Source organism: Lissotriton vulgaris, chromosome 2_1 (genome assembly GCF_964263255.1).
Source record: "Lissotriton vulgaris chromosome 2_1, aLisVul1.2, whole genome shotgun sequence".
NCBI lineage: Eukaryota > Metazoa > Chordata > Amphibia > Caudata > Salamandridae > Lissotriton > Lissotriton vulgaris.
In genome coordinates this window covers 672407984-672429712 of record NC_141687.1, presented here as the reverse complement: position 1 = coordinate 672429712, position 21729 = coordinate 672407984, and the positions used below count along the sequence as shown (strand labels likewise).

Here is a 21729-nt window from a genome sequence, read left to right as displayed (position 1 = left end):
CCATTGAGAGAACATATTTGAACCAGTTGTTGTTGAAAGGTTGCACAGATTGATATTGTGGTGGCACCGAGTGATGCTGTGGCGTTCAGTAGTGCCCCTCAAAGATGAACGGTACGAGCATCGAAGAGCAATTATTTGCAAATTTACTGAATTACATTTTTGTCTCTAAAGTCAGGGTAGAAATGTAACTCTGTGCTCCACTGCTCGTGGCATACCAGAGCAGCGAAGTGCATGGGGCTTGCAATACGAGCAGTGAATGTTTCTCTCCCCTCTCAAGTATGTGATTTCTCTGAGCCAGCCTACACTAGGCAGGCGCACAGGTCGTGGTTGTGTGGCAGGCAAAATCTTGCTGGGTTCCTTTGTGAAAAAGGAATGCGGCAAGATGTGCACCAGCCACACTGCTTGACATGCATCTGAGCTCACATTTTACACCAGGGTCTTAACCCCTTCGCTGCTGCCGCGATTTTACCGCTGTGCGGTAAACAAAAGAACAGGGCGGGCCGTGATGAACCCCAGCCGTCATCAGCACACGCCCACCGCGGGGCGTGATGGCTGGGGTTCGTCACCAGCATGAGAGGGGTTAAATATGTTAAAAATGCAAACGGCACTCACACTGCTCGTTTTGCGAATTAACTGATTTGGTTAGGGCATCCATGCTGGACACAATATGCACATATAGACACCATCTGTTATGGCACAGGAGGAGAAAATATTTTTGAGAATATATTATAGGCCATACTTTGTAAGTGCTGTGCAAAAAGTTCTTTTCTTTAAGTTGTAGGTAAAGTTGCCAAATATGGATAGAAAATGGTTCAGCATTAATTGTCTTGAGAATTATAAATCCCAGTGACAGAATGACCACCAAATTGAAGAAGGCCCCTGTTGCAATGAATTTCTGTTGTGGTGTGACTTAAAACAACAGAATGGGGCATTTAATGTTCTCTCAAGGAAGTCTTTCGCTCAACATAGCTCTTTTATATGTAAGCTGGACAAGTCACCACATAGTGGGAATGAAATTATAACTTTAAGGCTGGCGTTATTACCATACCAAACATGGCAGTGAAATGAAGGGGCGGTTCACATTACATCTGTTCTTCCGTGTGTTTACTTTTCCACACTGCTGTAACCTCACTGTATATTCTAAGAATAAACATCTGAATTTAAATGCACGTGCATGTCAGTTCACTGTGTTGTTCACTTCAGTGCTGTTTAAAAGATGGTAACAATCTGTCAGGGTCTTTTTTAAACGGGAACGGGCATAATTACACTATCTTTTATAAGACTGAAAAGCACTCTACCTTGACTTCACCAAGGCTGTAACATTATCCCTTTTGTTTTGAGCACTGGTAGTTGCCTAATTGAGTCGTGCGGATTACCATGTTTTTTTTCCATTTGCGCGTTTCAGACGTACCATGTAATTTAAAGTATGTATCGTCAAATGTGGAACAAAAAGACAACTTTGCTTAAATTACTGCAGTTGCTACTACCGTCAGCACCCTGCTTTTTTTCTTCAAAACCATAATTACTTCATCTCCTCTAAAAGCTGCAAGGGCTTCCAGGACATTCTCTGTCAGTTTGTCTGCTTTACAAACTGCTGGGTGGGAGTCGTGGTATGATGCTACCCGTAAGCCAGCCATCACTGTGACTGCCAGACTACACTGCACAGCCGGTGTAATCACCTGGGGCAAATAACACGTCTTGTTTGTGTGACAGGCTTAAAACATGTGGAAACAGGACTGAGCACGTCACTTCACGGCTCCTTGCAAATGAAACATAGCACGGACGCTCCCAGGAAGAGCGCACACCTCCCTGCATCGCAAAAATCTTGTACCACCACCAGCCCGCCCGTTCTACCTGCCCCATGCTATACATGTTAATTTACAGTTCGGAAAACCCAACACCTACGTAACTATAATTCTTCTAGCAACACATAAGAACTCAAAATCACTGAAGTAAACTTTGCACAAAAAACACGTCAGAAAGCAAGATCTGTGCTATGATTTGCCCGCACATGTCCAATATCAATCATCATTCTTACTCACCACAATTTAAAAATAAAACAGAAAGACAAATGTTATTGGCTTCACAAAAACAACTGCATGCTTCACCCCGACAACGGAAACTATAACACTGACATTTTAAAAAGTCCCTTGGCCCGGAATTCCAATTTTTCACCTCACAACTGCTTCAGTTATGCTTCAACTACGCACAAGGCCGTGATCCCGGCACTACACGTTACAGAATCCACGTCGCCTCACAGCACAGCAGCGTACCTTTCTCGTGCCCGGCGCTCAGCGGTGCAGCACAGGGCCGAAATGCTCTTCTGTGTTGTCGTCTCCTCGCCTGAGAGGTGATCTTTCAGCTCCATTCCAGTGTTTTAGTTTGGTAAACAGAGTTCATGCGGGTGTTGCAATCCTGCCATGCTTCCGGACACAGAGGGCTGGATATGGCAAGTTTCTAAGGTGGCAGGATACCAATGTGTGCGCCTTATCTCAGAGCAATTCTGGTTTGTCAAGGGTGTGTGTGAGCGTGTGGGTGTGGATTAGGTGGCATTCGGGCCAGCCAAGAGGAACAAATCTCTTCTTACCATAAAAGACCTGAGCTGAGCAGGGAGTGCTTATTAAGCTCTGTAAAATGTGCCGCACGAGTCGAAGAAAAGTGCAAAAGAATACAAGTGGGGAGCGTGCGCATCCCGAAACCGGAAGTTTGGGACCGTCACGCCTGTCGTGGGGCGGGACTTCCGTCTTCCGCGAAGCCCGCGCCCACGGAGTGGATGGCCCAGGAGCAGTCGTGACGCACAGCAGAAGTCAGGAGTGGCGGCTGAGGCCGCTGACGCGGTAAGTGGGGCGGTGTGGGCGGCGGTATGTGTGTCTGTGTGCGCGTGTGTGTATGCAGTGTGCGGGTGTATGCCTGCGTGTGTGAGTGTGCCTGCGTGTGTGTGCCTGCGTGTGTGTGTGTGTGTGTGTGTGTGCGTGCGTGCATTTGTGAGTGTGGCTGTGTGTGCGCGCGCGTGATTGAGAGAGGCGAGACGCTGACTTGCGGTGAATGTGGGACAGGGGATGTGCAAGGCGCCGGGCTGGGCTTGCGCACCCACGAGGTGAAATCGCCGAGGGAAAGCGCGTGCACATCCCCTGTCTCACATTCCCTGCAAGCCGGCAACAATAGGTCTTTCGCTTGACAGCAACACCTAAAAAGAGGGGAAAACAAATGTACAAATTCCATTAAATACTCAAATCAGTGAACGCCTGTCCTGCTAATTAATTGAAACCACCCTCTTTAATTTGAATGTTCGAGGTGTTTGAAAGTGAAAAGGACCAGAGGTTCACTGAATTACCCATGGCATTGCCAACTTCCTGCTCTGTGGTTAGCACTTTAAAATTGGGCACTTGGCTCAGTTAATACACCACACAAGAAAACTCACTGGGTAGACTGTTGGCTCATAGTTTATCCCAACAACGTTCTCCACAAAAGTCTATGAAATTCCAGAAGCCCAACAGTCCAGTCAATAGGACTGGCCTCCCAAGCAGCCTGGAAAAGACGGACTTCCTCAAAAGTCAATACAGTATGAAGTCTGTGCCTAGAATCAACCAGGATGCTCCTCCCTCCTTCAGATGCTGACACAACATTTAGTCCCACAGCTACTCAAACATTATTTAGCAGGTAAGTGTTGATAGTCTGTGCAACCGTAGCTTGAGCACAACAAAGAAGGAGCCTGGACCGCTTATGATAGACGATGATCAGGGTTAAATTGTGAGTGTCATTAAGGCAGGTCCATGACTCAACTAGACTCCCCTCCCAAGTCATAAGCTGTACCGCAAACCACCATTCCTACAGCTCAGCACCCCCTGTATGCCTCCTGTGCTCAGCATGCACCACCCACACTGAACCACTCTTCCCCATTGCCCTTAGTCCGAATGACAGAAGGATAACTCAACCACCAGATATGTGGCAGGCTTAGCAAGCAAAGATGACAGGGATCCTAAAGAGTTGTAGACAGAGGGAAGACAGCAACTGAGACAGAGGCATGAGTGTGTATGGCCATTTCCATGAGATCTCATTACATGTGCATAACAAACAGGAGGAGCTTAAGTAAAACAGCAGTTCACTTGCTGGACTGGGAAGGGAAATACAAGAAAGATGTATATAGTCATCTGCTTCTTGGAATGTTAGCGGAGTAGCAACTATAGCTTGTCAAAGATACTTACTCATGGCATAAATGAGAGATTTTTGGCTGCCAAAACATACTTTACACCTCACTATTCAGTAGATTACAACTCCACCAGTAAAGTGTTTAAGGTTTTCTCCAAACAGATATTAACTGTACCCAACCAAAATAATTACATCATCTTCGGCTCATGAGGAAAATTTTCCTCTCTCCTCACTCAAAGGATTTTACCTATATGATCCTCCATCAATAAGTAACGTATTACCTTTGATCTACTCTCCTACTACTAATCTTGAGGAAGATAATTTCACGTAGCCCATATACATAATTTATTTTCTCATACCCACAGCCTTCACCATGAAAAGGACCTTCCAGAAACATGTAGATCGTTATAAAATCCAACTAACATAATAACATTATATTTGCACAATCCTATCACCAGAAGAGTATTAATGTTGGTTTGAGTCAGTTATTTTTTATGTCATAACAGTTATTTAGTCTGAGTCTTGGGTATAGTGTAGACTAGTGTAATCTGAAAAGATGCAGAAAGCAATTTGAGAACATGCTCTATATGTTTGCTATATCAGACATTGCAATGAATGTAACTCTAGAACCAAATTTCGGATTTTAGCACGTTGTGTACGGCCATCATTTTCCAAACTGCAGCACAGTTCACATAATTTTGTCTTTGTAGGAATATCTACTTGGAGTATACTATGATAGTCTGCAACAGAACACATTTCTGAGTATAGAGATGATTTTTACAACCATTAGTGCAAAACCTCCCATCTTACTTAAGAGACACAGGCTATCTTTTGAACAAACTAGAAGATATTGCAAGGGTAGAAGATTTCACATTTGTCACTCTAGACATCTGTTCCCTATACACTTGCATACCTTTGGAGAAGGGAATTCAATCTTTGGCAGCCACTCTGTCCTCAAGAGACACAACGTTGTCGGAACACAGAGATGCTACTGGACTTAGGGTGCTTGACTTTAGAAAACAATGTCTTTCTTCACCAAGGAAAATGGTACAGAGAAGCCATGGGTGTTGCTATGGGTTTCAAATTCTCACCAACATATGAAAATCTTTCCAAGGGCATTTTTGAACAAAAACATCTTTGGGCGGCTGGCCCACCAGAAGTGACTGAACACATTATTTACTGGGGACGTTACATCTACGACATTTTTGTCATTTGGGTAGGAACTGCAGTACAGTTAGATGAGTTGGTGAGACATTTGAACAGCAACACTTACAATCTTCAATTCACTTACAAAACACACAAACAAGAAATTGATTTCCTGGACGTGATGGTCTATGTTAAAGAAAATAAATCTTGTCAAAACTCTTTAGAAAAGACAAAGCATGTAACTCGATCTTACACGCAACTAGGGCTCACTCAACGTCTCAGATAAATTCTATCCCATTGTGTGAGATGACACATATTAGGAGAAACTGTAGTGAGGACTCTATTCTTCTTACAGAACTCCAGAATTCGGAAGAACGTTTTATCAGTAGGGGTTATTCAAAAAGAGTTCTGAAACACTCACTACACCACAACAGTTATTACTGAACACCCTAAGGATATCTAAGGACAGGCAGCTGACAATTATTACTAGATACAGTGCACAAAGCCTTGCCATCAACAAAATCTTAAACAAGCACGGATATTTACTCAAACTAGACAAGTCAGTGGTGAAATACATTCCTATCAAACCAAGGATGGTACACAACAGGGGCACAACTCTGAGAAACATACTTTGTCCTAGTTATCTACCGCCCAAGAAACAAGACTCCTCGTGGCTACTTGACAGACCTCATGGCTTCTACGAATGCGCTCAATGTAATGTGTGCTCTTAACAAACTGACAAAATTTCAATATAATACACTTACTAAACATCACATACAACAATTTATTAACTGTAACACTAGGTTTGTCGTGCACTGTATAAGATACCACTGTGGACTTATCCACATAGGCAGTACAATTAGACCCCTAAAAGAGCAAATTCAGGAACATATCAGGGCCATTCGCAACCACAGTACAGACTACCCACTTGTAGTACATATTAATGCAGCTTATCCTTCAATGACAATGTCTAACATTCGGCTTCACGGAATAACGCAGGCACTAAACAACCCTAGAGGGGGATAGGGTACTAGCCCTAAGGAGATTAGAAACTCAGTGGATCATCAAACAACAGGCAATAGAAAGGGGCCTTAACACTGATGGAGAATTACATGTCTTCCTATCATAATAACTTTAAAATTAATGTCCGTTAATGCTAGACATATGGTTACTCCCATACATTGTTTCAGTACGTAGCAACAACCCTGCATACATGAGTCACATCTCAGCAGGAGTATAATATTATGTACCACACAAAACTAAAAAAGGATAGGGTGTTGTTGCTTTTTTTTCTTAAATACTCTTGTGTGCTTATATGGGACTGCAAATGTAATTACAACAATAAGGTTATGTTCCTTTTCTCTGTCTGTATAATCTCAATCACAGAATGTTGCTCTTTGTATGCATGTAAAACTTGCTGTCTACACATTAGACATGTACAATAAGTTTTGAATATTTCAGCGTCACTGTATAACAATGTAATTTTTGGATTTGCATTTGTTGTGTGTTATATTATCAGATCTCACTCTGTGCCTTTTACAAAACTTTGGAGTCCTTTCACAAATATGTGTATGAAATCTTTCACCACTTTAAATACCTCTTGACGCTTATCTACAGAATTTATCTCTTACTGTTTGTATTTTTCTAAAAACCTGTCTAAAGATAGCCGCAAACTTAGGGTATCGGATGTATTCCACTTTCACTTCCAGTTCGGACTAGCCCGTGTAGAATGGGTAGTCCATCTTTCATCTCAGCTCTATTTTCGGAAATACCAATTTGTTTAAATACTGCACACAGGAACCACTTCGGCCGACTACTACTCGCAGCAGCAACTATGATAATACAGGTCAGTCCCTCGCCTTTCTCATCTGGATGGCTGTTGTTTAGCAACAAACAACTCACCACTACCTGGATTTGGAAATTATCATCACTACATTGTGTAAATTATAATTGATTAGATATATGCTCAGTGGAATCATTAAAACTGTTGAAATATGAAAAATTCTCCCTGCAATTTGTGAATCTGTGAAAAGCAACAAATTGTGTTTGGTAATCTCTAAAAATATATGACTAAATATAAACAACATGTTTGAGTCCCGGGGGATACTATTTAAAAGATATACTATGATAGTATTAGACACCACCTGGAACCCTATGGCATTGCTTTGCTGCAGGTATGAGGAGGGCTAAAACGCAGTAACGTACTTAGTGGAAGGTGTTGCACCCTGCAACATCTGAGGTGTTTATCTCCTACCGGACGTCTCAAGGAATGACAAGACATCACAGGAGTAATTAGACTGTGTGGGATGATTAGAAGAAGATTGTATTTAATGGTCAATATTTGACTATTGAAGAGCCGCATATTATGGACTTTAGGCATAGTGGCACAGGCCGCTTCTGAAACTAAGCTGGTTATAGAGTATTTAAGCACATGTAACACCTAAAAATTCCAAAATCTTTTTCCAAGTTATTGGTATGATTTGAAATTAGTACAGTGTATAAGGAACTTCACCTCCACCATTAATAATGCCATATATTACTTACGCAAGATGCATTCCTGTAAGGAGAACTTTGATTACAGTCTTCAGTTTTTCCATAAATCCTGGTAAGTTAGAAAGTGCTGGACCTGTTGAGTTGTATGTAACTAAAAGAATGGTACCCATAGTGGTTAGCTGATCCAGCTCGTGCTGCATTTCCTCAAAGCGTGTTTGGTCCAGTAATAAAGTCTACAAAGAAACAAAACTATTTTTTATATACAAACAAATATAATTCCATACACAATTTAGCCATTAATCTTTTTCTGTCACATTTTGCTGAGATCCTTTATTTTAATTTAAGTAAATTGCCATGATTTTGAAGGTATAAGACGATACAAAAGACAGCAATTCTTCCACTCAACGCATTCAAAAGAATCTGCTCTGTTGGAGTGAAATTGCCTAAACTGTTTGAAACCGATTTTTAGTCTCATGCTATACCACACTAAATGTTGCATTCTAAGTGTCGAAGAGCATCATAAATAGACAATTAAAATGGCACATTGACAGATTACCATGGCACTGCTGTCATTTTGGATGACGAAAAGAAAGAGAAGGGAGTATAGACATTTAGGGGGCTGGTTACAAACTGCATTTTGTAGTATGTAAAATAGCACTACTCAAACACTACAAAATGCTATTTACCAACCTACTTGAGGAGGCCTTCCCCTCTCCTATTTTGTCTTTGTGGAGATACCCACCAACGGGGAGGAGCTCTCTGCACATGTAAATATACAACTTAGTTGTAAATATGGGAGGTAACAGGGAAGAGAAAGAAAAATGAGGAATAATTACTCAAAAATGGGAGGGCTTTAAGGAAATTTAAGGATGGGTTTATGGAGGAACATACTAATTCAAATTACCAAAAGAGTTACTGCCTTGGTAGTCACATACTCCAATTCTAAAGTTACTACAGCCTCAAAGGGCACAAAACAAACGTAAATGTACTGCAGCCTAGCCTTAGAATGAGACTAACACCACACTTAGTCACTCACAGGTACTGCATAACACTCCTATTAAGAATTCTGCCGACAGAGGCTTAAAATAAAACCCCATAGGAATTTATTTTTTTAAATAATTAACTTATTTTGACTTTTTAAGTTTTATACATACATCAGTTTGACTAAGTCTGCAAAAGCTGAAATGTGTAACAATGTTATAGTGTAATAAAATGTATTATCCTGGAGTGCCATTGTTTGTCTTGCTCACTGGGTTAGACTCAGCGACACACATATATATATATATATATATATATATATATATATATATATATATATATATATATATATATATATATATATATATATTCCACCAATTTTCTGCGTCTCTGGTGCGGCATGCAGAAATCACGGACCACCAGGCAGCTAGTCAGTACACAGGTAAGTTTATTATACCCTCTCTAATTTCTTTTGGCATGACGCGTTTCAGGTAGACAATAAAAATATATATTTTCTTAGATTTGGATATTTTATGTTAAAAATTAAAAGGGGGCCGTGGCCAAGATAGCCGACATTAAGCACTCCTAGGAGGCTTCTTGCCGACCTTGGATTATCCTGCAAAAATCCTGCCATTGTTATGACCGCCGTGTCCACTCGCCTGTGTCGTGCACTTCTACTGCCTCTTTGCAGCCTGATACTCTGCAGAGCGTAGAGCAGGGATTCCCCCAGATGTCGACAATAGGCGCAGAGCCATGGCGGGCCTGGAGCGGAGGCCTTTTCACTGAAAAGGCGGGGGCTGATTGAATGGCGGCCGCTGGGGCTTGCTGTGCCCTTCTGTGCCAGCGCTCCTCCCTTTGGCACTCAAGAGGCTGCTCATCCTGGGTGAAGGGGACTGTCTGAGGCCAGAGGCGGCTGCCCCGGAGAGCATGATCCCAACCCGCCTCAGGGGAGGAGGGGGGCCTTGATCCTCGGGTGACCCTGTCATCAGCTGCGGTTGGCCGGACTGTGCTAAATTACCCTGAGACTTGGTGCTCTACATATGCCTGACTGGGCTGATGGGAGAGTTCACCGACGGCCTGCCTGAGCCTCAGTTGTGGCCCTGCAGATACTGTCGGCCAGATACGTCAGAGATTGGAGGCGGCTCTCTGGACGATCTGGCCCCGGTGAGGCTGTAACAAGGGGGCCAGGATCGTGATGGGCCCTGACACAGACGAAGGACTGTGTTGATCAGGCTCTTGCCTTGAGGGGCCCTGCAGTTGCTTCTGACGCGAGGGAGGCCCACAGAGATACTGTTGGCTGGTGACCTTCTCAGGGTGGGTCTTCTGTGCCTTGTGGTCTCTCCTGCTGTGGCCTGCCCTGGCCAGGAGATCCTCATGAAAGTGCTGTGAGGCCATTGAGAGATGGATGCGGGTACCTTGGAGCGCACAGGGCCCCTCCGCCCTGTGGCTGGATGGTGTACACTAGGACTTACCTGGGCCAGCGTTTACCTTCATCTTCTATCCCCTCCGCTGGTGACCCTCGATTTTCTGCAGGGCCGGTTAGGGCAGGGTGTATTGGCAGCTGCCTCACAATATAGCATGCGCCAGACCTCCAGACGGGGCGACTAGGATCCGGAGCTCTCCGTTGGGGAGCCTATTGGGGCAGAGATACCGTAGCCATCCAGGGCTCTAGAGTGGCACTGGAAAGCCAAATTGAGATTGTGGCCATCGAGGTTAACAAGCTGCACATGGACCTCTGTAAGGTTTCCGATAAGGTTTGGGTTGCCGAGGTTTCTATTGTGGAGCTCCAGAGCGAGGTGGCTCGTTGCGTTAACAGGTCACCACAGTCACATTTAGATCTGGGGTCCCGAATATATGATGCAGAAGGAAGGTCGCGCAGCATTAATGTGCGCCTATTGGGATTCCCAGAATGGGTAGAGGGGACCTCCACAGAACACCTTGTGGAAAAATGGATTTGTGATACTCTAAAACCTTATGGTCTGTCCCCTATGTTTAACGTCAAAAGGGAGCATCGGGCATTGGTGACGCCGCCTCGACCTGGGGTTCTGCAACAAGCTACAATAGCCCAGATATTGAATTATAAAGACAGGGTCTGCATTCTCTGTGCGGCCAGGAACAGTGACACCGGCAAGTATGAGAACCAATGAATATCCATATACCTTGACTACACCAACAAGGTACAAGGGGCCCCGAAAACGTTCCTGGAGTTGAAGGCCAAGCTTTGCTCATTGGGCTTTTGCTATATGTTACTCTATCCAGCAAGACGGAGGGTGTTGTTGGGGGGGTGAGGGGAGGAGGGGGGAGGGGGACAGATCTAATTTCTTTGATAATCCCAAAGATGTGTGGCATTGGCTGGAGCTCTGGGACAGGGTGTCTAGAGACAGAATGGGATCCTGGAGGACTGGGACACAGGGGGCCGAATGACATGGGTGGTCGCGCCCGGGGGATGAGCAGGGAGAATGTGACTGGGGAGACTGGTCCCCAGAGAGGAGTGCCCCTGCCACTGGCTTTATCGGCATAGGAGTTAGAGCCGGGGAAGACTGTAATTGCTAAAGAAGAGCAGCTGCTGCAGGTCGATCCCATTATCTGATGTGGTGCTTGCAGTTCTACATATGTAAAGCAACTTTGATTGATCCCCTTTTATTCTTTTATACAGGAAGGGATTGTTTTTCCCTGTTCCTACTGATCCCAGATATAAGGGATGTAGGTAATCAATCAATTAATTATAGCATTTAATAAGGGCACTACATACCTGTGAGGGTCTCAAGGGGCTGGGCTGGGCGCTGCTACTGTTGGAAGAGCCAGGTCTTGAAAAGTCTCCTGAAGGCTAGGAGGTCTTTGTCTGCCGCAGGTGGACGGGCAGGGTGTTCCATGTCTTAGCGGCAAGGTGGGAGAATGATCTGCCGCTGGCCGTCACTCTTCGGATGCGGGGGACGAGGGCGAGGTCTGCAGACCGGAGCTGGCGGTTGGGGGTGTAGAGACTGAGACGGTTGTTGAGGTACGCTGGTCCGGTGTTGTGGAGTGCCTTGTGTGCGTGGGCGAGGAGTTTGAAGGTTATCCTCTTGTTGATGGGGAGCCAGTGCAGGTGTCTCAAGTGGGGTGTGATATGGCTGCAGACGTTTCAGGAGTCTAGCCGGGGCTCCGGCGTAGAGGGCGTTTCCGCAGTCCAGTCTACTGCTGACAAGGGCCTGGGTGACCGTCCTTCTTGTTTCAGTGGGGATCTACTTGAAGATCCTGCGAAACAGGCAGAGGGTGTTGAAGCAGGAGGAGGACACGGCGTTGACCTGCTTCTTCATGGAGAGGGTGGAGTTGAGGATGACCCCTAGGTTGTGAGCGTGGTCGTGGGTGTAGGGGGTGCTCCTAGTGCAGAAGGCCACCAGGAGTCGTCCCTGGACGAGCGGGTGGGTCCGAGGATGAGGACCTCCATCTTGTCCGAGTTCAGCTTCAGTCGGCGATGGCCTTCATTCCTTCGTGGAGGTTGGTTTTGGTGGTGAGGGGGCTTTGGCGAGGGAAGAGGATCAGCTGGGTGTCGTCGGCACAGGAGATGATGTTGAGGTCATGTCGTCATGCGACGCGGGCAAGCGGTGCCTTGTAGACGTTGAATAACGTTGGGCTGAGGGATGAGCCTTGAGGTACGCCGCAGATGATCTTGATGGCTTTGGAGCGGAAGGGGGGAGGCGGACTCTTTATGTTCTGCCGGAAGGAAGGAGGTGGTCCAGTCCAGGGCCTTCTCTCAGTAATGGGAATGTCTGACTCAGTGTGCAACAATGTGTAGCGGCAATAGAATTGCTGCAAATGTAAAGTAATTCTGCCTAACCACTTTTCATTTCTCATCCACGGGGAGATAGTTTCTCTTTCATGCAGTTCCTTGTTGGGTGGGATATATGTACGGGTTACTAATTCAGTAAGTGATAATTTGGCATGGTGTATCTTGGTCAACTTGATTATAAAAAGCATTTTATTCTATACAGGGGTATTTGGCTCAGTGGGATGCCTCTCCACGCTCGTGGTAGGCAATGGTTTAGGATGTGGGGGGTTAGGCTGTGGGCCCTGACAGCAAAAAATGCATTGGATTCACAGTATGGTAAGTTGTTGATATGCTACCCTATCGAGGGTAGAGGGTGTTACAATTGTTTGTTTTTTTTTTTATCCCACTGTTTGGGGCTGTTAGTTTTTACTTACAGAGCCGGGATGTAGAAAGTACACATATCTCCTTCTTTGGTGGATTCTGACATGGAAGTATGGGTGGTCCGGATCCCAGGTGGGGCCGCAGGAAGGAACACTCTACTCACATGGCTGACTGAATGAATATTGATACATGGAATGTTAGGAGTCACAGGGATTACTGTAAACGCTACAGGGTTCACTCGTTCCTCAGACGCCAAAGATTATAAATTGCTTGCCTCCAAGAGACACACCTCATAGGGGGGAAATATAGAAACTGAGCAATAAAATGGAGGGAACAGTTATTTTCAACCTCTTACTCATCATATGCCAGGGTAGTGGCCATCTGGAGGGCTCCGGGGGTCCCCTTCAGGCACATTTACAGTGAAGCGGATGTGGAAGAGCACTATGTCCTGTTGCAGGGCACTTTGAATGGCAGGCATCTCACAATTTTAATCTCCTACACCCCAATGTTGAAGACTGGCATTTCTATGATGGGCTTCAGGACCTACTAGAAGGCGGTGTGGATGCACCAATACTCTGGGCATGTGATTTTAACTGCATTTTGGACGGGCGGAGGATCGACATCCACCCAAGGAGAATACCAAACCACTAATGGTAGCCTCTCTGCGGATAGTGATGCACAATCTGGGCCTACTGCATAGTTGTTGAGCGCTGCACCTGAGAGGTGGGAAGTATACCTGTCATTCCTGAACCCATAATTCCTGTAGTCACCCAGACTGTGTATTAGTGTGAGTACTTGATTCTTCCAGGCTCACTGAGGTGGTGCACCTAGGGAGATATCTCTCAGATCATGCAACCTGTACTGTTGGGGGGGCGCTCGCCTCATGGGTTTCTCGCCTCAACTAGCTACTGCATTAGAGACATATCTAGCAACAAACTGGGAGACCGTGAAAACTAGAGCAGTTGAGCAATACATAAACATTGGGACACACTGGACAAGACTGCCCTTAAATCCTACTGTCAGCTATTACATAGGGAAGGCGACAAATATGGCAAGCTCTTGGCTTGGATTCTTAGGCGTTAAGCCGAGACACCTCCTATTTTAAACATACAGAACATGCAAGGAGAGTAGCAGAATCCGACATTGGGAAATTTGGTCGGCCCTTGTGGACCACTTGAAAGTGGTGTATCAGGACGGTCCTACTAGCCCGAGGGGCAGCTACAGTGGTTTTTGGCAAGGGTTGGGCACCCCCGATTGCGGCAAGAACTCATACAGGATCTGGAGGGCGACATCTCAATAAAAGAGCTGGATGCCGCTGGCGGTGTCTCTTGAGGCGAAGGTGAGTGGACTCTAGCTCCCAATGCTGAACACAGACTTCAAGATATAAAGGAAAATACTAGCGACCAGTTTACAATGGGTGGTTCACAAGTTGGTCCATGAGGACCAACGCGGCTTTATGCCAACACGCAGTATCATTCATAATTTACGCATCTACTGCATGATGTCTTAGACAGGGCGGGTAACAAGACCTTGGTCTCCCTTGATCTTGAAAAGGCATTTGATACAATGGAGTGAAATATTTAATGGCAGTGCTGCGGGGCATAGTGTTCAGGCCCATATTTTGCACCTGGATACAACTTCTGCATACTGAGTTCTCTATATGAATTAGGGTGAGTGGAGAGCTTTCAGAGCCATGAACGGTTGGTAGGCTCCTTCCTCTGCGCAAGGAAATGGCACCTTGAGGGATCAGAGTGGGTGATGCTATTGTCTCCCTATATGCAGACGGCACGCTAGTATCTACACAGTTCCCTGAAGACTCTGTTCCGTTCTTACTGCAGCTGTTGGGTTCCTTTGGAGAGGTCTACAGCCTTAGGGTCAATGCCCGCAAATCTCTCCTGTTCCCTAATGGGGGTCTGATTTGGAAACAGCTGGACCAACTGCCCAATGTGGGACTCTGGTATTTGGGGATTTGAGTCATGCATTCCAAGGCACAACATATGCTTAGAAATGTGGACAGGGTGTTGTTTGGTCTAGAGAATTTAATCAGGCTTCTGAAAAGCCTCCATCTCTCTGTAATAGGAAGGGTGCTTTGGCAAAGATGGTCTTTATCCCATGCTACCTGTACTTTGTACAAAACTCACTTTTTCCCCTAAGGGCTGAGTTTCTTCATAAGCTGGATAGTCTGCTTGTATCCCTAATTCGGTCGGGGAAGCGTAGCAGGATGGCACTAATAGTGCTCAAAAGAAACCTGGAGGATTAGATGTTCCAGACGTGCAGTTCTATTACTATGCAGCACGTCTGCAGCATGTCGCTAGATGGCTGACAGAATTTGATAATTGGGAAAAACTACTATAGGGGATCGTAGTGGGTGGAGATACTCTGACTCAGTTGCTGATGCACAATGGGGGACAGAGCACACACTTCCATATTCAATCAAAAAACTTCGGAAATAGGGGAAAGAATGGTTTGTAGCTGCAGTACCCTTTAGAAGGGTACTGCAGCTATGGGATCTTACTGCTTTTCGCAATATAGATGCAGACAGATCCGTGAAGCAATGGAGAGTGGGAGGATGTCAGGTGGCCGGGGATATCTATCTCAGTGAAATGTTCATCACTTTTCAAGAAGCCCAGGATTCCTTGGGGTTAGACCAGTCCACTTCCTATATTGTGCTGAACTAGAAAATGTGGAGAGGGCTGATTTACCTGCAGCACCATGGCCCTTGGGGGTGATCGATGGCTTACACGGATGGGGAGAAGTGGGCGGCCCTGAATTATGCTCTTTAATATGGCCCTTAGGGTGACTTGCAAACACAGTCATTAACAGCGCATAGGGCCTGGAAGAGGGACCTTGGAGAGCCTATCTCAGATTGAGATTGGGAGCTTGCATCGGCCCTGGTGCGCACAGTGTCATGTAACAATAGATTAAAACTCTTTTATTTTCCCTTTTCACACCATACTTATGTAACGCCTTATAAACTGAACAGAATAGACCCTCCCCAAGGTGATATATGTGTGAGTTGTGGGCAGGAGGGCGCCTCCTTCTTACATCTGGCCTGGGAGTGTTCCAAAGTCCAAGACTGCTGGAGACGCGTGGTGTCCAGCATTAAAGAAGCAAATTGAATACTGCTCTCTATGACACACCTCGCATTTTTTTTGGGTGTGGTGGGTCAACCCAAAGGGCGTAAAATCCCCTATAAACTTGCATCACTGGCCAACCTATTGGCTAAGTGCTGCGTGGCTATCGAATAGTTGGGTTCTAGAGTACCACTGGGGCCCTAGTGGTTGAGGGGCCTCATGAAATAGTGGCAACAGAAGAAAACCATATGAGAAATGCACGCACTGACAAAAAGGTTGGCAGAAGAGATATTGTTATGGGCTCAACTACTTGGAATATTCAATGCCAACAATGACTCTAGCACCGATGATAGCTCTGACGTATAGGGGTGAATGTACGGAGTGAAGTTTACCCTGCTCTTTTCAGGATGACCAAGCGTGAAATGAATGTCCTCAATACTTGATGTCTGGTTCGTTGTCTTGGTTCATTACACATGCTGCATTGATTATGGTCTGTAATGCCTAGATGCTTGCCTGTCTTTAACCATCTTTATTTTGTAATCATTGGGATAAAGTGTGTGAAACTGAACTCTTGTACTGTATAGTTCTTTGTCTTATTTAATGTTATCAAAACCAATAAAACACAACTTTTAAAAAAATGCAATAGTTACCCTATTTAGTAAAAACATGGAATTACACTTTAAAACTTTGACTAACCATATAAAAAATATAATACATTAATTAAACATAACAATTTAATGTTGTAAATATTAAATAAAAATGCTAGTGAGTGCAATTTTTGTTGGAAAATTCACATTTACAAAATTAATGCATATATATGCCAATTATTTAATTTTATTTTGAAGAGTTAACGTGCAGTGACATTTTAACCCCTTGCGTGAGCATGAGGGAACCACGCCGTCATGAGCCACGGGCGGCGTGTGCTCATGACAGCGTGGTTCTGTCATGCTGCGGCCGCTCCGCCCACGCGGCACTGATTCCCCGCCTGTGTGGGCGAATTAGTGAGCGGGCGGGGCCGTGACGGAACCACGCTGTCATGAGCACACGCCGCCCATGGCTCATGACGGCGTGGTTCCGTCACGAGTGTGGAAGCGCTGCGCTCACCCCCCACACCCTCAGCGCCATCAACTGATCCCAGAGAAAAGAATATGAAGCAAGGGAATATTGAAATTCACAAATAGCACACATAGCAGGGAACAACAGAGCACATGCAATGAGGGAAAACATCAGGGCAGAACGGATTCCCAGATACACTCTTAATGATAATTTAATCCAAAAACGGGGAAAATCACTGGATGACTATGACTCAATTCACCTTATATGATATCTGAATGTGGAAACTGAAGTGTTGGCTTGGATGTAGACTAATAAACTGGAAAAAAACCTGTGCAAAACTAGCGAACCACAACCAAAGCAAATGAATGCCACATTGATCAATAACACAATCTTTGAAGGTCAACTTAAGTCCCTGGAAGTCCGGATCAGAGGTGAGAATTATGCATTCCAGCTTTCAGTTTACATTTATAGCTTCAAAGCCAAACATGTAACAAAGCTACATTTCATAAGAAACACCAGGAAAAGATAAAGAACACAACAATATAAAATAGATCATTTCTCTTTTCTCTTTCTTTGCTGCATAACAGCCTGAGGTGTTTTCCTATTCTTGGTCTGTTAACGTAAAGATTGCATCAGGATTTCTTTAACTTCACAATACAATGAAATTAATGTGACTGTGTATAGAAAAGGGTTTGCTATGGGCACGGCCATGCACTTTAGAATCTGGTGTGGAGATTTTGTTTGCTTGTATATTTTGGTAACAGCAGGGCAAACTAGCGGCAACTGTACAGATTGTCGAGGCCTTTGCTCCTGCAGTTGTTGAGCACCAAGTGCACTTATCTTCCAGACTGGGACACCAAGGGGAAGTACAGGTGTCTGTGTGCATTAGACTTAAGACTCCGTATATGCTCAGCCAGCGCTCACAGAGTGCACAACCGGACACTAGCACAGCGCAGCCCACTTTGATTCTTGACTTGTCTCAGACCTCCATTTTCTCCATAGAAATGTGTTGTACGGTAGAGTTACCCCTTGACTTTGCCTTTAGGCTTCCAATTGCTTCACGATCCTTCAGAAGATGAGCAGCAACACAATGAGAAATTACAGCCTGAATTTATTTCCATCAGTGGAGGCCCACTACGTTCACTATACTGGCCCTTAGGCAGACTGAGAGGACTGACTACACCACAAATGATTAGGGTGTGTAATTATGATCAACCCTCATTATATGGGGTAATATTATTGTAAGCCAGGTCTAGTCCATATCAGCTAAGTGAAAGCCATGTTTTTATCTACCTGAAAGCATCCACATTTTGTGCCCAGAGTCTCACTGGTGGAGGGAGAAGGGTGGACTTTGTTACCTGTCAAGTATGGCTTCCAGGGGTCTGTAAACTCCATCATGCAAGGACCATTTCTGTTGCCCTCAAACTATTGGGCAGACATTGCAGATGCTATCCCACTTTGCCAAGGACTACTCCTCCCTCAGAGGAAGGAAGAGATTTGGACTGCAGGGGTTCATCTCAGATGAAAGTTAAGGTCCCCTGGCATGGGTAGGCCCAAATCAAGCAGAATCCTGCATCGATGCCCAGCACCTCCAACAAGTTGAGCACGGTCTCTAAGGTGAAGAGCATACACCACACACCTTACCCTCGGGTAAGTTGGAGCCGACCTTCATGCTGAACTAGTTACCCTAAAATATACATCATAGTAGGGAACCTCAGGATCATCCCAGAGTAGAGTTCATTAAGGAGATGTGATCTGACATCTTGGAGGCAAGCTAGATAAAATACATTCATGGCGTGAACATCAGAACCATCGGACTGTTCAAAATGATCCTGACCTGGATCAGGAAATTGAAAGCCCACGTGATTGCCACACCTTACTAAGTATGATGACGAAGAAAGCATGTTCAACTCCAATGAGCTATTTCATGCGAGATCTTGAAATTGGACCCTCTGAGATAAAGTGGTGCCACAGGCGTTCATGTGGTTACATAAACCTCAAACCACTGACTAAGCAAGGAAAAGGAAGACTCAGGGATGAATGTCACAGACCCTCTTTAGAGGGCAAGGCAGCGAAAACCCTTGAGATTGATAAAGCCCTGAGAAGAGTATAAATCACACTTGGCAATCATGCCAAGTTAAAATATTAGATGTTATTTGCCAGTTTACCAAAATTATAAAACTTTGTAACCTCATCTGAGAGGAGACTACTTAGCAAGATGCATCGCAAGCTGTGGCAATTGGTGATAGGCTCTAGTCCTGGCATGAAATTCAGAGGAGGTGTATGGTCCCCAAGATTGTTTTATGACCAGCAGGGGATAATCTGCATTGGTCGGTGTTCAACAGTTTTATACGGACTCTTTCTAGGTAATTAGTCAATATCTCGGCTACCACATTGGTTTTCACATTTAATAATAAGGTAAGGCCAACTGATGCACCATCATTCCTTGGCTTACCCAATTTATGAAATTATTATTGAGTGTTCTGCTGGCCAAGGGTGAGACTATGATATTGTTTCTGGAAACTAGTATGTGCAGTACCATGTACTTGTGAGTCCACTCTCATATCCACTAAAATACTTCAGTTGGTAATCCAATGTCCCCTGGCTGTATCTGCTCTGCCCCTAATGAATAACAGTGTTCCCTGACATCTTCCTTTCTCTGTGAATTAGTGAGGCAACAGCAATGTTTTGCAGAAGTTGTTTTACTAGTCTTTGTTTGCAGCTTTCTTTGAGATGTAATGTCTCATAGTAGGATGCAATGACCTACGTAGCCTTTCGTCTTAAGTCACAGTTCCCCCCCTTTTTTTTAATTGTTCCCCAATATGACATCTTGCTTCTTTGTCCAATCTCCTTAGGTTTATGATTGTATTTCCTTGCTTTCAAACCAATAAAGTCTTCGTTGTGTGCAAACCAGGAAAAGATGAGAAACACAAGATCACAAATGAGGTTCCCAGGTACTCCATTTGAATTCTTGTGTTGCACGTCTTTTCCTGTTCTGTTTCATGCCTGCTTTCAACCTGCAAAATTAATAAAGCAAAGCATAAAAGGTTTAATTCCATGCCTCCATGTCCGTATTCATATTTAGAAAACTTCTCAACAGCAAATCATTCTTTTATTCTCAGTCATCATCAGGGACCACTGCCGATCCCATAAATGGATGCCAAGAAGTGTTCTGGTTCCCCTTACTCAAACTCTGTGCCCAACGTGCTTGAGAAAATGATTTTCTACATCAATTGAATCCAACATAGCGAAGGACTGCTCAAATGAGACTGAGGGTACATTAATCTCAACTGTTCTTGTTAGTGCGTGGAATGAGGCAGGGCTTTTTTACTGGGCCTTCAAAGCCCTGGCTTGTTTGCTGTCAACATCTGGATGTATACAAGCTGCCTTCAGTGGTTGGTGTAGAAATTATAAAAAATAATAAGGGAATTAAGCAAGCACTCATGATTTAAAATAAACTGCTACTATTCCTAGGATCTGGATGTGAAGTGGGGATCACTTGCTGGCAGAGAAACAGCATTTCAGATATCAGGAGATAGACATAAAAGAGCTCTGTTTACAGAGAATAATTCAAGTTAATTTTGAAAAGATTTGGAGACAATATCAACTTTGAAAAGGACTGCATAGGAACAGCGGCACTCGTCCAAAAGGTTCCTATAACAGACACAGGATTTTGAAAAATTGTTTGTAAACCTGGAGGGAAATTACAGGTGAATGAGTGCCCTAGGACTACAGCAACATGTTCTATACAGAAAAATATAGTATAACATACCATAATGTAATAGTTCTACTTACATCACTGAAGCAAAGATGATCAAAGTTTTCCAACTCTTTTATTGACCTTGCAAGGATAAGTGGGCCTTCCAGTACTCAAACCTACAACCACATTTATAAACATGCAGGGCCCGTTCCAATGATCCAGCTTGAGCGGCATGGAGTTTCAAGTTCATATAATGTCCACATATGGTTAGTTTTAGAAGTCAACTGATCGACATGTAATATTGTGATAAAAACTGTCACACACACTATACTTTTTTATATATCTGCTAATGTGAATATGCAATACATGCCTTAATGCATGCTGACACTGCCTAAATGTGTACATTAGATGTTGTATTAAGGAACTCCTTTGGAGTCTGAACTGTGGTTCACTGGCCCACCAGGTCCGTCAGGTGTAGAAATTCCTGATGACTTGTGGTGATCTCTATACCTTGAGTGGAGTTGCTACTGCAGCAGCTACATTGAACATACCTTGTCAAGCAGATATCCTGTGTGATATGTATAGAATTTCGTACAGCAAGAATAAACTTCCAAAGATGGATTTTATTTATTTATTTATTTGTCTTATAAAGCGCACTGTCACCTTGCAGGCATCCTGGCGCTGGTAGCTCAAGAGGGGTGGAAGGAAATGTCAGGTCAGGCCGGCCAGCTAATCACTTGGCAAACAACCAAGTTTTAACACTTTTCCTGAAAGGAATAAGCTCCTTGATTTGCTTGATCTCCCATGGGAGTCTGTTCCATAATTTGGCTGCTGCCACTCCAAAGGACCTACCTCCTGACCTAGCCTTCCTGAACCTTGGCACTCTCACCAGTCTTGCCGATGAGGAGCGAAGCAGTCCAGTTGGGGTGTACCAATCAAATTTAGATTGTATTGATAAGGGTCCTATCCCATGAAGAGCTTTGAAGACGAGACAGAGGGACTTA

At 44.5% G+C, this 21729-nt stretch overlaps 1 protein-coding gene across 1 annotated transcript in view; it reads right to left on the bottom strand.

Annotated features, from left to right (window-relative positions):
• Window positions 1-21729, bottom strand: part of TCP11L1 (t-complex 11 like 1) — a 233844-nt gene that overhangs the window by 45875 nt on the left and 166240 nt on the right. The window contains exon 8 of the mRNA XM_086955862.1: window positions 7840-8021. Within this exon, the coding sequence (XP_086811988.1) occupies window positions 7840-8021 (182 nt within the window). The remainder of the gene's footprint in view (window positions 1-7839; window positions 8022-21729) is intronic.